This window comes from Mesoplodon mirus (assembly GCF_964341445.2).
Source record: "Mesoplodon mirus genome assembly, chromosome: 20".
In the NCBI taxonomy this organism is placed as follows: domain Eukaryota; kingdom Metazoa; phylum Chordata; class Mammalia; order Artiodactyla; family Ziphiidae; genus Mesoplodon; species Mesoplodon mirus.
Window position 1 is genome coordinate 28,296,805 of NC_138996.1, and position 17,972 is coordinate 28,314,776.

At 37.5% G+C, this 17,972-nt stretch overlaps 1 protein-coding gene across 9 annotated transcripts in view; it reads right to left on the bottom strand.

Moving 5' to 3' along the window:
• The window catches only part of PRIMPOL (primase and DNA directed polymerase), a 59,589-nt gene that overhangs the window by 19,031 nt on the left and 22,586 nt on the right, over window positions 1-17,972 (bottom strand). For 7 of the 9 annotated variants that reach the window (XM_082608479.1, XM_082608476.1, XM_082608478.1 and 4 more), the window contains 6 exons: window positions 11,693-11,855; window positions 9,389-9,477; window positions 7,569-7,658; window positions 7,385-7,493; window positions 2,030-2,112; window positions 1,904-1,950 (listed from right to left, as the gene is read on the bottom strand). In XM_082608479.1, the coding sequence (XP_082464605.1) occupies window positions 1,904-1,950; window positions 2,030-2,112; window positions 7,385-7,493; window positions 7,569-7,658; window positions 9,389-9,477; window positions 11,693-11,855 (581 nt within the window). The remainder of the gene's footprint in view (window positions 1-1,903; window positions 1,951-2,029; window positions 2,113-7,384; window positions 7,494-7,568; window positions 7,659-9,388; window positions 9,478-11,692; window positions 11,856-17,972) is intronic. The other 2 variants (XM_082608477.1, XM_082608481.1) reach the window with 1 other exon arrangement.

The following is a 17,972-nucleotide window of genomic DNA, read 5'->3' on the forward strand; positions in this document are numbered from 1 at the left end:
AATTCATGAGGTTGAAATCCTAACCCTCAATGTGATGGTATTAGGAGGTGAGGTCTTTGGCAGGTGATTAGATCATGAGGGCAGAACCCTCATGAATGGGATTAGTGCCTCCTTATAAAAGACCACAGTGCTCTGTGACCCCTTCTACCAGGGAAGGACAGTGAGAAGACAGCTCTCAATGACCCAGAAGCTGACTTGAGTCTGCCAGCACCTTGATCTTGGACTGACCAGCCTCCAGAAATGAGAGAAATTTGTTGTTTTTAAGTCACTCAGTCTAAGGTACTCTGTTAAAACAGCCTGAAATGCCTAGACAAGATTCATCAAAAATGATGATGTGTAATGTGTACAGTAGAGGGAGAAAAAAGTGTGGCCCAATGTTTAACAAGTCTAGAGGAAGGGCATACAGGATGGTTCCTTGTTCTGCTGCAACACTTTTGTAGGTTGAATGAAGCAGAAATGACAAAATATTAACTGTTAAAACTAAGTGATAGGTTTATACTGTTCTTATTTTAAATAAAAAGACAAAATAAATCCAAGCAGTGGTAATACTGTACACCAAAAATACTTTCACCTTGGCATTTCTGAGGTATTACTGGATAGGCAGGAAAATAAATCAGTTTTAGAAACCCACTGAAACCACAAACATGCATCAAAATAACACTCCAAATGAAAAAGGATAAAATATTCTTCCTTAGAGGCACAATTTAAATCTTTTTTCTTGGTTATCTCTTTAGTTCACCAGAGAACCTGGCTATCAGCTATTTTATATCCAGCTCCTACAGATCAAGAATGAGATTTCTACCATTTCAGAATGAATTTTTTCAGGAGACTTTTAAAAATCAAATTTAATAGGTACCAATCAAATTGTAAACTCAAACACTAATTCAGCTTGTAGCAAGTAACTTTCATTCTAACCGTAACACTGTAAACAAAAAGGCTGATAGATGTGAGGAAAAAAACACTAAAGTCTAGAAAATAACATAAGAGTGCTCAATGAAAAGTTCTTGTAAAATATTAATAAGACCCCATATAAAAGTAGAGGGCAGTTATAGGCAATCCATATAGAAACACATAGTAAATCTGATGAAAGTTAAACTGCATTAATAAGTGTAAATTAAAACACCCGAAATACCACTTTATGCCTACCAGGTTGGTAGAGATCAAAAGGCAAAAACAAGCAATGTTGGCAAGTGTAGGGTAATAGGTACTCCCATAAACTGAAATCTAACTTCCTATCGTTTTTTGGAGAGCAATTGGTAGTATGTATGGAAAATATCTGTGATAGTTTAAGTAGGAAAAAAAGCCTACAATATAGTACATACACTATGACTAAAAAAACATGAGGGTACACAGACAGGTAACAAATCCTGGAAGATACCACAACATTTACATCAGTTATCTGCGTGGTCAAATTATAAGTGACGATGCTTTTTTCCTTTTGTGCTTTATGTATTTTCTAATGTTTGTCTACAATGAATGTGAATTACTTGGGTAAATAAAAGTTGTAAAAAGAAAAATATTGGTTTGGCAATCTAGTAATATCTACCACAATTTAAAATGCATATACCCTTAGACACAATTCTGCTTCCAGAAATTCTTCTTATAGTTTAAAGAAACAATATATTTTGGTACACTTTGTAAAGCAAAAAATGAGAAATTTATTAGATGTCTGAAACTGGTTAAATAGCTAGCTACATTAATTTCTTATGCAGCAGTGGGAAAAAATGAGGTTCATATTATCAGATTTGTGCTGAGACAATCACTACAACATGTTCCTAAGTGAAAACAAGGTACAGAACAGGGTGTTTAAACAGTATCTGGACACACCTGGATACCATTAGCTCATTCACCATTGTACCAAGAACTAGTTAGTAATGAGAAGGAAACTAAAAACTGCACTTACCTCTTTGAGAAGAAACAGAAGACGTGCTTCAGCAGGTAATGGGAAACCTGAATCAGAAAAACAGTAGAACTATTATATAAATATCTAATTTTTACTTTGTGGTAAATGTAAAAATTAGTAACTCACAGTCAGATTTGAAGTTTTCTGCTTTACATATAGGGTCATGACATTTTTGATACCAAACTTCATTTTTCAGGTCAACCAAAATCCTTTACATTAAAAAAAGAAGAAAAAATTATTTACTATCTAGACTTCATAGAAAACAAAATTCAGCTACATTCCATTTACAAGAGATATGGAGAAAAGTAAAAGGATAAAAATAGACCCTTACTTGGCAAACCATGGTTGCCAAAAGTATCACACAAAATGAACTTCAGGGCAAAAATTACATACTGACAAAAGTTCCTCCCAGGAATATACAATTCCCAACTTCTATCCACCAAATAAGAGAGCCTCAAAATATGTGAGCAAAACTGACAACTTCAAGGGTAAACAAATCTTCAACCATAAATCAAGATTTTTTAAAAAAATTCTTTTGATAATTGATACCAAACAACTCCCCAAAAGTCAGGATATCAAAAATTTAAAACAATTCTAAGAATTGACTATGCTAGGTACAACATGAATCATCACATTTAAAAGTATTCATTCACACAACACATTCTCTGACCACAAAGCAATTTAGAAATAAGCAACAAAAGGACAGCTAACTAAAACTCATAACTTAGAAATTTAAAACATTTTCTTTTTTTCTTTTTCTTTTTTTTTTTTTTTTTTTTTTTTGCAGTACGTGGGCCTCTCACTGTTGTGGCCTCTCACTCTGTGGCATGTGGAATCCTCCCGGACCGGGGCACTAACCTGTGTCCCCTGCATCGGCAGGTGGACTCTCAACCACTGTGCCACCAAGGAAGCCCTAAAACATTTTTCTTAATAACCACATGACTCAAGGAAAAACCATGATGGAAATTAGAATATGCTTAGAACTGAATGGAACTGAAATTACATATTAAAATATGAGGGGAATTCCCTGGCGGTCCAGTGGTTAGGATTCCACGCTGTCACTGCTGAGGACCCAGGTTCAATCCCTGGTCAGGGAACTACGATCCCACAAGACGCGTGGTGAGCACCCTCCCCCCACCAAAATAAATAAAAAATAAAATACGTGGAACAGCCAAAGTGATCTTTAGAAAGAAATTTAGAATCCTAAAACCTTATGTACAAAAAAAATGGCTAAACACAACTTACTTAGAGAAGTAACAATAAACCTTAATAAATTAAAAGGCAGGAAGTAATAAAGAGCAAAAATTTAGAAAAATCAACAAGGACAAAATGTGAAAACTAATAAAATTCTTTCAAGATTAAACAAAAAAAGGTAAAGACATAAATGTTATTAGAAATCGAGATATAACCACAAATGCAAAATATACTAAAAATGTACTATTATGAACTTTTTCCAGTAATGTTGAAAATTTTGGTAGAAGAGACAAAGTACTAGATAAGAATATACCAAACCAAGCAAACTTAAAGTTACAGAAAACCCAAACAATCCTATAACCACTAAAATTTTTTTTAAATTTGATTAAGTAGTTTAAAATCTTCCCACATTTCACAGAAAAGGAAACATAAAATGGTTTACAGTCTATATGGTATTGGGACATTTACCAAGGAGAGAAAAATGCTGGCAACCCAATCTCATGGCCCCATAAACATTCCAATAATAGACTTCCTAATAAACAGACTTACAGTTCCCAAATTGTACACCAAAGTGCCCCAGAGTGATGTAGGATATTTATCTTTCTAGGGAAACGGTGATAACACATCTGTCAAGCACCCGGCAAAGTACTTGCTTGTAATTCACAGCTTCAATATATCACCTTTCTTCATTCCTTTCAGTGATGTCCTATCTTTGTAGAGCTGGGTGTTTTGGTGGTGGCTGTGATGAAAAGTACCATAAATGTGGAATGAGATGTGACAGTGAGGGTGGCAGTGTCCAGCCTAATTCCAAGGTTTAGGAGTTGATGCAATGCTCAAAAGGACACACATCCCATTAATAATTATATTTAAGGAGGTTCAAAAGGTCCAAACTTCCAGGTATAAATCAGTCACTCACTGGGATATAATGTACACATGGTGACTATAGTTAATACTACTGTATTACATATTTGGAAATTGGTAAGAGTAAATCTTAAGTTCTCATCACAAAAAAAACAAAATTGTAACTGCATCTACGCATGGTGATGGATGTTAACTAGACTTACTGTGGAGATCATTTTGCAATCATGTACACTTGAAGCTAATGTAATGTTATGTCAATTATACCTCAATTTAAATAAATACAAATATTTTCTTTCAATTGATAAACTTTTTTTTCAAAGAGGTACTAAATTATTAGGACAAATACTAAGTTGCTTGAAACTGATTAATAAACTGTTAGGTATTTCTTTTGTCCTTGGAGCAATGAGAAAAAATTATTACGATACTAAGGGCAACATAACTGAGAAAGTCTGGGGACCAATGGCAATTTGCTAAGTTGAGAGTCCTTGTCTATGTAGAATGTTCTTCGCAGGATGTTTCTGCATATGGTAAACAAACCTAGAGTCTATGGATTTATGAGGCATGGTTCCCTGGACATGTCACACATGCTATGTAACTATGAATATAAAACACAGATGTTTCCTAACATCAATGTTCCCTGCTGTGTACAGTGACTGCTCACTTCTGCCTCAGCTTTCAACCTAAGTTAGAGAAAAGCATCCAGTGCAGGAAGGACCCGGGTCACCGTGCCAGATGTCCCAGGCCTCATTCTGCTTCACCTGTGCCTTTGCTTCCTTGTATCTTTAAAGCTACTAGTAAAGCTTATCATTGGGTAAGATCTGTGATTCGTATGAGTGAGGTTTGACAATCCAATCCTCAAATTTGTTAGCAATCAGGGAAATTCAGATGAAAACCACAATACCATTTTAAACTCACCAGATTAGCAAAACAAATTTTTTAAATCTAACAATAATAAAGTTCTGGTAAGAATATGGATCAGTACAAAATCTGAAAACACTGCTGGTGGGAGAGTAAAGTAGCGTGACCATTTGGGAAAATAATTTATTATCTAATAAAATTAAATATGTGCATATTCTATGACACAGCAATTCTAGTTTTAAGAAATATTTTGAAAAACTTGCATATGTGCACTAAGTGATATATATAAGACTATTTGTAGCTTCACTGTTTATAGCAGCAAGCCAAATGTCCACAGTAGGACAACAGATAACCTGGTATATTTATATTTGTATAATGACATCATACACAATGATGAAAACAAGAATAAGCAACAGCTACATGCTGCAGTATAGTATGAATGAACCTCACAAATACAGTACTGACCAAAAAAGCAAGTCAAAGGATGCAATTTACCTAAGATTCAAAAAATGTAAAATGAAATAATATACTGTTTGGAGATACAAATATATATGGAAAAACCATAAAGAGAAGCAAGGGAAAAATTAACACAAAATCCAGGATAATAGCTATAATCTCTAAACAAACTGGGGCTGGGCCCACAATGTACTTCTGAGGTTTGAATAAATTTTGTTTCTTATGGTGAGTGACAGATATGGCAAGTTATCGTTTTAGTATTAGTTCTTAAAATGTACATATATCAATACATTATATACACACTTTTATATATATGATGTATCTCACAGTTAAGAGAAAGAATACACTGTGGATACATAATACAACCTGGTAATTCTTCAGAAAGAAATATATAGCAACCTGAATATCTCAAGAAGTTAAAAGATGATCACTGTATGATAATGATTTTCTGGCAAACTTTCATGCATAAAAGAAGACTAGAAAGATACACCAAAATCTTAACCATAGTTATTACTGGTTCTGGGACTATGGGTGGTCTTTTCTTTTGTGTTTTTCTGTTACAGCTTTCTGCACTGAGCATATAGGTTTTTTTTTCTTTACTGAATTAATCTACATATATAATATAGCACTGAATAATAATATCTGTTTTACAGCTTTCTAACAAAAGCTTCATGATCATTTTATCACATCTGGCCCATGTGCTATAAAAGCTTGATATATCGAAGTCTGAGCTTTGACATTAAAACAGCAAAATTTCTCACATCATAAATGATAACTACTGGGTTCCTATTTTATCCCTATTCTAAATATTTCCTTATAAGATTTAAAATTCTTATGGTTTTACTTCTTCCATTACTTCCTCTTCTTTTGCCAGGGGCATTTAAAAGAAAACTCTAGGGCTTCCCTGGTGGCGCAGTGGTTGAGAGGCCGCCTGCCGATGCAGGGGACATGGGTTCGTGCCCCGGTCCGGGAAGATCCCACATGCCACGGAGCGGCTGGGCCCGTGAGCCATGGCCACTGAGCATGCATGTCCGGAGCCCATTCTCCGCAACGGGAGAGGCCACAACAGTGAGAGGCCTGCATACCACAAAAAAAAAAAAGAATAAAAGAAAAAAAAAAACTCTAAAAACAGGGCCTGGCATATACAGCAAGCACCCAATAAATACTGGTTCCCTTCTATACCATTCTTTGTCTTGAACGTGTTAACATAACCTTAACTCCAATTCTTAAACACTGATGGAGTAGTTTCCTTCTTGTCCAAATTTGCTCACTTTTGATTTAGACTCCATAGGTGTCAAGGGCCAATGGCTACTACCTCTCATTTCTTTCTAGCCCTACTTAATTCTACTTTAGTTTCCTCAAGATTTTACTGTTTATTTAAGGGATTATTTTACCAAATAAAATACAAATAAAGATATGTGCTAGAGGCAAGGTAATAAGAAACTCAAATTAAATATTAAAAAACACAAACCAGGGCTTCCCTGGTGGCACAGTGGTTGAGAATCTGCCTGCTAATGCAGGGGACATGGGTTTGAGCCATGGTCTGGGAGGATCCCATATGCCGCAGAGCAAGTAGGCCATGAGCCACAACTACTAAGCCTGCGCGTCTGGAGCCTGTGCTCCACAACAAGAGAGGCCGCGATACAGAGTGGCCCCCGCTTGCCACAACTAGAGAAAGCTGTCGCACAGAAACAAAGACCCAACACAGCAAAAATAAATTGACTCCTAAAAGAAAAGAAAAAAACCACACAAACCAAATAAAATATAAATTGAATTACAACTAAATCTATTATAACAAAATCATTTTTATATTCTCATCTTTAAAAATTATAAACATTTAAAATATAATACTGGTTAGGGGCTTCCCTGGTGGCACAGTGGTTGAGAGTCCACCTGCCGATGCAGGGGACATGGGTTCGTGCCCCGGTCTGGGAAGATCCCACATGCTGCGGAGCGGCTGGGCCCGTGAGCCATGGCTGCTGAGCCTGCGCATCCGGAGCCTGTGCTCCGCAACGGGAGAGGCCACAGCAGTGAGAGGCCTGCGTACCGCAAAGAGAAATAAAAAAATAAAATACTGGTTAAACACAGAACTCATTAAACAATATTACTTACATGATATTATTACTCTTGTGGGGTCTTCCAATGTTTTCACACCAGCGGTATTTACAAATATCATAAACCAATAATTCTTCTGGGAAAAAGTAGTTCCAGCGCCGAATTCCTGAACCACAAATAATGTTTCTAAAGATATTATTATTGTATCATATAACAGTTAATTAAGAATAAGACTGTTTACCTCCTTTAATGCCATTTTTATTCACCAACGAGAGAACAAATTGATCAATTTCAGGGTAAGGTGAACACTGAAAACCTTCAATGGTTTCTACTGCAACAGAAAGAAAAATTAATTATAAATCGTAACGGCTAAAAGATGAGGAGTTAAATTTTAAGTTGTTTAGTACAACTATGGGTTTTGCAACCTGATCCTGCCAGTTTGTTTCGGTTTTTTTTTGGCCTTCTCTGCAATTTGTCTTTTAGTCAGTCATGGACTCTTACAAGGAAGCAGGTAAAATTCAGACCTCTCAAATCAAATTTTAGCTAATTTGCATAAAAAGCATTTAGTATCACTTCAGTTGCTTGCTTCATTCTGATAAAGAGAAAAGCAGCCCCTTGCATCCAGGAGCTGTCCTAGTATCATTGAGGCCTTGGTGTTGCTACAAGCTGGCTGGGGACTCACAGCTCAGCCCTGGTGTTCTCCTATTAATCATAAACTATTTCACAGAACTTCAACATCAGATAAGGTCACTCTGTGGCCATGATGATTCAAGACAAAAATGAACACCACTCTGTAATCATGTGTGAACACAGACAAAACATGAACATTTTCCAAACCACAAAAAATGACCAAGCGCCCACCTATCTTGTCTAATGTAAGGAGCTGCTCCTTCTTGATAAGATTTATCAAGATATTTCATCATAAAATTGTCACTGACAGCACCCAAATCAAAACAAACATACTTCCTTGGAGACTTCAAAAGCATCTAACTCAAGCCTGAATCCTATAAGAAGTCCTTTCTAACCCCCTTTTACTGAGATGCCCCCAGTTTCCTATGGTGTGCATTCTCCACCGTGGTGACCAGTAATCAACTCGGCTTACCACAGGTGTGTTCTCCGGTGCTCTTTACCTGTACAGCACTGACATTCATCATATTTTCTATCTAAGACTCTAATGGAATAATTAAAAATAATTTATTTAAAATCTTACTTAAATTTAAAGACAGAATACTCTTCTTAAAATAAATCCCGATTTCACCTACAAAAATAGTACACATTTAAGAAATTTTGGAAAATATATTACAGCAGAAGTGAGAGGAATGTCTAGAAATAACTGTTAAACAACCAGAGGAAAATAAACATAAGAAAATGTTATCCATATTTTTAAAATAAACCTGTGATCATACCTCACATATAATTTTGAGTCTTAATGTCATAATTGGGCATTTTTCATATTATATAGGCTTTATAAATTTAAATCAAATGGCTACAGAGTATTTTACAGTATGTAACCAATCCCATTTTGTTGTACATTTAAATTTTCAGTTTCACTAATATAAATAATGATAGCCCAAAATATGTGTATAAAAATATTTACTGGAGAGTTGATATATATCTTAGAAAAAGATCTATATTTTCTTCAGTATAGGAATGAAGAACACATAGATTTTGTGAAAAATTATATGGCCATTAAAAGAATGCAGAAGCTCTCCATGTACAGGAAATATAGGAAAAGCTCTGCTGGGTTAAATAGGCAGTTATTAACAGTGGTTACCCATCTTTGATTGTGGACAGAGGGGTGAAGAGAACTTTTTCATTTTAATATGCGTTTATTTTATATAAACAATCTACTACATTTTCATATTTTTCCCCCAAACACCGTAAAATGAAGATTAGTAAAGAAGTTTTAAAATACATCAATTATTATACTTTTTCCATTTTGGATAGAAACCCAGTTGTTCTGAAGGATCACTACATATGAATACTTAAGATTTAAGATTTATAAGCAAAATAAATTTTGCATCCTTACATTTTCATAGGAAATTGTTTTCTTAAAATTACCTGAAGTACTGGTGTGGTTAAAATCCTCAACTCGTTTTTGTTTATTTTGAGATATGTCACATGTCAGAATTCGTAAAGTATCTGAGAATCTGAAGAAGAAAATATGTACAACAAAAAGTAACATTAGAATTAAAGAGACGTGACTACAGAAAGGACACAATTTCAAATAGTTTCATAATAAAATCCTTTTTTCAACAGATAACTAACTGTTCTAGGATATTTATGCCACATTTGCCTACAAAAGCACCAATCCAACCCATATAAAAAAAGAGTAGTTTGGTGATCATTTAAAACTGATGCTTTCCTCTACTACAGAGTGAATCAGAAGATTCTAGGACTGCTGAAGCTGCAGAATGAACCATTCCCCAAACATACAGAGCCTTTGAAATTTATGTTAACAAAATTTTAAAAGTCTGGATAATAGGAAGAAAAAAAGTGGGATGAAAGCAAAGGGAAAATAGATTAAAATTAACTGAAAGCAAAAATACATTCATAACCATAAAGAATTTAGCCTTTATTTCAGGAAGAAAAATACCTGATATTTAGTTGGATACACAAATGACAATTAAGATAACTCTACTCAGTAAAAGAACTCTCCACTTCTGTAAAGTTAATACTGAAACTACAAAAGAAATGAGATTAGGTAATCAAGAGATTACCCGTACTTTCAGGCTGTTATTAGAGACTGTGTTGCTTTTCCCATACATGACAGAATGTGACCTTATTCTGGTGCCAACAACAGTGGGGAGAAGAATCATGTAATTTTTACGACCACACTACCTCTAGAATCTCAGATAGGACGAATAATTAACATTTATTGAGCAGAGACCATGTGCCAGGTGCTGTTGTAAGCACACACATACAGCTCTTATTTAATCCTCACAACTCCATGAAATAGATGTTAATATTATTTCCATTTTAAAGGTAGGAAACTGGGCCTCCCTGGTGGCGCAGTGGTTGAGAGTCCGCCTGCCGATGCAGGGGATACGGGTTCGTGCCCCGGTCTGGGAGGATCCCATATGCCGCGGAGCGGCTGGGCCCGTGAGCCATGGCCGCTGGGCCTGCGCATCCGGAGCCTGTGCTCCGCAACGGGAGAGGCCACAACAGTGAGAGGCCCGCATACCGCAAAAAAAATAAATAAATAAAGGTAGGAAACTAAGACTTTGATGTTACTTCTAAGATTTTTTATGAAAACTTAAATAGTCCATAAATATAGAGAGAAAAACAACACATCTTCCCACCCTCCTGAGTAACTGCTATCAAGTCGACATTTGGACACAACTTGCCCTATGGCAGTGTATTTTAAGTATTTTTATTAAAATTTATCTCTATGAAATTTCTCTTTAAAATTATATGTAGGAAAGGCAAAAAGGAGAAGAATCAGAACAAGTTAATTCAGCAAGGCAATTTAGTCTGATCTTTAACCACATGTCCTACACTAACAAAATTGCCAGCCCAGAGTGAAGGGGAATAAAGGCATATATTTCTGTTGAGAGATGTCTTTCACACTTTTTAAAAATGACCAAAACATGGGAATTTAAATGTTCAGTAACAGAACTGACAATAGAGTATATCAGTGTAATGGAAAATTATACAGACATCAACAATTTTATTTATTGGTGGTAATTATTAACTTGACAAATATTCATGACATAATGTTGAGTGGATAAAACAGGTGACATAACAATATAAATAATGATCTCAAGAAATATGTTTCAAGGGCTTCCCTGGTGGCTGAGAGTCTGCCTGCCGATGCAGGGGACATGGGTTCGTGCCCTGGTCTGGGAGGATCCCACATGCCGTGGAGTGGCTGGGCCCCTGAGCCATGGCCGCTGAGCCTGCGTGTCCGGAGCCTGTGCTCCACAGCAGAAGAGGCCATAACGGTGAGAGGCCCGTGTACCGCAAAAAAAAAAAAGAAATATGTTTTAAATGAAGGGGCTATGTAAATTATATTTCTGTATGTGCATATATAAAAAGAAAATTAAATGTTAACAGTAATTATACTTCCAGATGCAATACAAGTCATTTTTCATTTTTATAGAATAATCATTTTAAAAAACTGGAAAATATATCAAATATAATCATAAAAGGATATAAAGAGAAAAATGGTTAAAAAATAACTTTTACTATTATTATTTAGTTAATGGACAAAAAAGAACAGTTAACCTAGAATTTTAAGAAATGACTTTCTTTTACTCAAGATATAAAAAATTTATACAATTCACATTTTAGTAATATACAGTGCCATTCACTGCTTAATGAATATTCATGAACACACAACGATTTAATTCTGGTCCTGTATACCTGACATTGCTGACCAAAGCAGAGAGGAAATATTGATTTTCTTTGGAAATATTCTTCGATTGTATAGGATAAAATTTGTTATCTTCAGCAACCTCCAAAGGCACATACTTTCCTATTTTTGATGATTTATACAGTCGGAAGTTTCTATTTCTTGTATAAACTCCTATATCAAAAATTAATAAAATATGAATGCATGTTTTCAGTGATTTGTTTTCATAGTCAGCAAATATTAAGTTAATTCTGTATAGTATTATTAGAAAAAACACCTGCTTGTGGTTCAAAATGGTGACATAGGAAGATCCTGAACTCACCTTCTCCCAGGGACACACTGAATCTACAGCTATACATGGAACAATTTCCTGTGGAAAAAAATCTGAAAACCAGAATGGACCCTTCACATCAGGCAAACGAGAGGGAACTCACATGGAAGCAGACAGGAAAGGCTGACAGGCACTCTCACCACAAACCCCACCCCAGGCATGGCAGCACACAGTCAGAAGGGAACGCAAACCCAGAACTTCTCCCCAAGGCGTACAGGGTTCATACCCCACATCAGGCACCCCAACTTTTAAGACCAGCACCTGAGAGATGAGCCCTCCAAACACCTGGATTTGAAGACCAACTTGGCTCACACCCACGAGACCCACAGGGCCATGAAAACTGAAAACGGCTCTTAAAGGGCTCACATGAAGACTCACCTGCCCCAGGGTCAAGTGCAGAAGCAGCCCATCGAAAAGCGCCCATTCGTTATGTGAAAGAGACTCATTTACTAATTTTAAAGCACTGGTCTGAGGGGCAAGGTCCTGTTGGGATATTCTCTAAGGATGGAGGCTGGTGGGCACCCCCTTCCTGCTCTCCTTCTGCCTTGCTAAAGCTGGAGGGAGCCATCTTTCTTTCATCTTTCTTTTTTATCTTATCAGCAGGTACCGTCTTCATACCACCCCTCTGCCTTGCTCCAGCAGTGGGTGCCACCTTTGTGCTCTCCCTCTGCCGTGATCCAGAGGGCCAGTAGCCCCCAGAGGGGAGCTTCTACACATATCTGCTGCCCTGGTTTCCACAGCTGGTGACAGTTTCTGTGGCTGCCATCCAGATACCCCTTGATCTCCTGGCTCTAGAGGTTAGGGAAGCTTGTGATCCTGGGTCCCATGGAGCTGTAACAACCAGAGAGACAGCTCTTGGTAGACTACCACTCCCAGAGTACTGCGCAGACAGCAGACTTAAACACACCCCCAGTCTTTCTAACCAAGAGGCCTATTTGCTTGTCCTGGAGCTTAGGGGCTCCTAGGGAATGGAGGTCAGTGGACACCAGCTTGGCACTCTCCCTCCACCTCACTACAGCTCACCAGTATCTCTCAGAAAGGAGCTTATACACTCATCTGGAGCCCCAATTTTTGTGACTCCTGCCCAACCAGACTGCCTGGCTCTGGTGACTAGCAGGGCTTAAGCTTATGATCCCACAGGAGTGTATATACTTGCATTCTTTAAAAGCTGCTGCCTGAAGGTCTGGCTTCCAATCAGCTTGAATCTAGGTGCTGTCTGAGATCCTCCCCTTTGGGGCACTGACTGGTCTTGGCACACACTCAGTTACTAGGAGCTATTAAATATATAATGGGGGGGGGCTTCCCTGGTGGCACAGTGGTTGAGAGTCCGCCTGCGGGTTCGTGCCCCGGTCCGGGAGGATCCCACATGCCGTGGAGTGGCTAGGCCCATGAGCCATGGCCACTGAGCCTGTGCTCCGCAACGGGAGAGGCCACAGCAGTGAGAGGCCCGCGTACCGCAAAACGAAAAAAAAAATTATATATATATATATATATATATATATATATATAAAATAGGCTGCTTGGACAAACACAGAGGTTTGTGACAACATGAGCTAAGACAGGACTGAATGATAAAGTTCATCTTCTACACAAGGCCAACCCTTCAAGACTGGGAGAAGTGGCTGTTTCATCTAATGGGTAAAAACCAACACAGAGAGTCAAGCAGAATGAAGAAACAGAGGAATATATTCTAAATGAAAGAACAAGATAAAACCTCAGGGAAAAAAATCTTAATGAAATGGAGAAAAGTAACTCACCTGATAAAGAGTTCAAAATAATGGTCATAAAGATGCCTGCCGAACTCAGGAAAGAATGGAGGAAAACGATGAGAACTTCAACAAAAAGAAAAATTTATAAAAAAGTACCAAACATAAATCAAAGAACTGAAGAATACCATAAGTGAACTGAAAAATACACTAGAGGGGTTCTACAGCAGACTAGATGAAGGAAAAGAGAGGATCAGTGAACTCGAACACAGGGCAGAGGAACTCACCCAATCAGAGCAGCAAAAAAAGAAAAGAATGGAAAAAAAAAAGTGAAGACTGCTTAAGGGATTTATGGGACAACATCAAGCAGACTAACATTCACATTAAAGGAGTCCTAGAGGAAAAAAAAGAGACAGAGAGAGACAGAAAAGAACAGAAAACTTATTTGAAGAAATAATGGCTGAAAACATCCCTAACCTGGAGAACGAAAGGGACATACAGATACAGGAAGCCCAGAGAGTTCCAAATAAGATCAATCCAAAGAGACCCATACCAAGACACATTCTAATTAAAATGCCAAAAGTTAAAGGGAGAGAATCTTAAAGTAGCAAGAAAAAAAACTTGTTACATACAAGGGAACCCCCATAAGTCTATTACCCCAGAAGGGAGTGGTATGATATATTCAATCTGGCTGACATAAAAAAAGATTTCCAACCAAGAATACTCTACCTGCAGTTATCATTTATAATTGAAGGACAGAGAAAGAGTTTTCCAGACAAATAAAGGCTAAAGGAGTTCATCACCACACCACTAAACCAGCCTTGTAAAAATATTAAAGGGACTTCCTTAAACTGAAAAAATAAAAGGGGTGTTAATTAGTAACAAGAAAACACATGGGGACTTCCCTGGTGGTCCAGTGGTAAAGAATCCACCTTCCAATGCCGGGGATGCAGGTTCGATCTCTGGTCAGGGAACTAAGATCCCACATGCTGCAGGGCAACTAAGCCCACGTGTGCCACAACTTCTGAGCTCACGCATCTCAACTAGAGAGCCTGCATACCGCAAACTATAGAGCCTACGCGCTCTGGAACCCGAGCGCCAGAACTACAGAGCCCATGTGCCCTGGAGCCTGCACACCACAACTAGAGAGAGAAAACCCACACGCCACAACTAGAGAGAAGCCCACGCACCACAATCAAAGATCCCACATGCCACAACTAAGACCTGACACGCCAAAAATAAATAAATAAATAAGTCTTTTTAAAAAATGAAAGTATAAATCTCACTGGTAAAGGTAAATATATAGTAAAGGTAGTGGATTAAGACTTATAAAACTAGGGACTTCCCTGGTGGCACAGTGGTTAAGAATCCACCTGCCAATGCAGGGGACATGGGTTCAAGCCCTGGTCTGGGAAGATCCCACATGCCACAGAGCAACTAAGCCCATGCACCACAACTACTGAGCCTGCACTCTAGAGCCCGTCAGCCACAACTACTGAGCCCACATGCCACAACTGCTGAAGCCCACGCGCCTAGAGCCCATGCTCCACAACAAGAGAAGCCACCGCAATGAGAAGCCCACGCACCACAACAAAGAGTAGCCCCCACTCACCGCAACTAGAGAAAGCCCGCGCGCAGCAACGAAGACCCAACGCAGCCAAAAAAATTAAATAATTGTTATCAATTTAAAATAGACTGCTATAAGTTGTTATATGCAAGCCTCATGGTAACCACAAAGTAAAAACCTATAGTAGATAATACACAAAATGACAAAAGGAAACTAAGCATACCACTAGAAAAGTCATCAAACCACAAAGGGAGAGAGCAAGAAAAGTAGAAGGGAAAAGAGGAACTACAAAACAGCAGGAAACTATTAACAACACGGCAATAAGTACATACCTATCAATGATTAAGTGTAAATGGACTAAATTCTCCAATCAAAAGATTCAGAGTGGCTAAATGAATGAAAAAACAAGACCGGGCTTCCCTGGTGGCTCAGTGGTTGAGAATCTGCCTGCCAATGGAGGGGAAACAGGTTCGAGCCCTGGTCTGGGAAGATCCCACATGCCGCGGAGCAACCAAGCCCGTCAGCCACAACTACTGAGCCTGTGTGTCTGGAGCCTGTGCTCCACAACGAGAGGCCACGATAGTGAGGGGCCCGCGCACTGCGATGAAGAGTGGCCCCCGCCTGCCGCAACTAGAGAAAGCCCTCGCACAGAAACAAAGACCCAACACAGCCAAAAATAAAAATAAATTAAAAAAAAAAAAGATTCCACATCTTCCCCCAATGTTGGCTTTCCTTTAAAAAACAAACAAACAAACAAAAAAAAACAAGACCTATCTATATGCTGCCTACAAGAGATGCACTTCAGACATAAGGATACACACAGGCTGAAAGTGAAGAGGTAAAAAAAGATATTCTGAACAAATGGAAGCAAAAAGAAAGCTGGAATAGCTATATTTGTATCAGACAAAACAGACTTAAAACAAAGACTGTAATAAGAGACAAAGAAGGGCATTACGTAACGATAACTGATAAAGGGGTCAATACAAGAAAAGGACATTTGTAAATACTTATATACAAATATGCTCCAACATAGGAGCATCTAAATATATAAAGCAAATATTAACAAACCTAAAGGGAGAAATAGCAATACAATAATAGTAGAAAAATTTAATACCCCACTTACATCAATGGATAGAGCATCCAGAAAGAAAATCAGTAAGGAAATATTAGCCTTAAGGGACACATTAGATCAGATGGACTTTACAGAACATTCCATTCAAAAGCAACAGAATACACATTCTTCTGAAATGCACATGGAACCGTCTCCAGGACAGATAATATGTTAGGCCACAAAGCAAGTCTTAACAAATTTAAGAAGACTGAAATCACATCAAGCATCTTTTCTGACCACAATGGTGTGAAACTAAAAATTAATTATAAGAAGAAAACTGGAAAATTCACTTGTATGTGGAGATTAAATAACATGCTAATGAGTAAACAATGGGTCAACAAAGAAATTAAAGGAGAAATAAAAAAATACCTTGAGATAAAAGAAAATGGAAACACAACATACCAAAATGTACAGGATGCAACCAAAGCAGTTCTAAGAGGGAAGGTAACAGTGATATAGGCCTTCCTCAAGGAACAAGAAAAATCTCAAATAAACAATCTAAAAGTATACATCAAGGAACTAGAAAAATAAAACCAAATGAAGCCCAAAGTTGGCAGACAGAAAGAAATAAAAGATCAGAGCAGAAGCAAATGAAATAGAGACTAAAAAAAACAAAAAGATCAATGAAACCAAGAGCTGGTTCTTTGAAAAGATAAACAAAATTGATAAACCTTAGGTAGATTCACCAAGAAAAAGAGCGGACTCATATAAATAAAATCAGAAATGAAAGAGGAGATGTTACAACTGACACAAAGGATCATAAGAGACTACCATGAATAATTATATGCCAACAAATAGGACAACCTAGAGTAAATGAATAAATTCCTAGAAGCATACAACCTGCCAAGGCTGAATCATGAAGAAATCAAAAATCTGAATAGACCAAGTACTAGTAAGGACACTGAATCAGTAAACAAAAACCTCCCAAGAAAGCAAAGTCTAGGACCAGATGACTTCAGATGTGAATTCTATCAAAGATTCAAAGAATACCAATCCTTCTCAAACTCTTTCAAAAAACAGAAGAGGGAACATGTCCAAACTTACTTTACAAGAACAAAATTCCCCGAGAGCAAAACTAGACAAGGATACCACAAGAAAAGAAAATTACAGGCCGGTATCACTGATGAACATAGATCTAAAAATCCTCAACAAAATATTAGCAAACCAACTTGAACACTACATTAAAAGGATCATACACCATGATCAAGTGGGATTTATTCCAGGGATGCAAGGACAGTCCAACATCCACAAATCAATCAATGTGATGTCACAACACATTAACAAATGAAGGATAAAAATCATATGATCATCTCGACAGATGCAGAAAAAGTATTTGACAAAATTCTACATCCGCTTATGATAAAAACTTTCAATAAAGTGGATACAGAGGAAACACACCTCAACATAAAGGCCACATATGACAAGTCCACAATTAGAAATACTCAGCAATGAAAAACTGAAAGCTTTTCCTCTAAGATCAGGAACAAGACAAGGATGCACACTCTCGTCATTTTTATTCAATGTAGTATTGGAAGTCCTAGCCACAGCACTTAGGCAAGAAAAGAAAGAAAAAAGG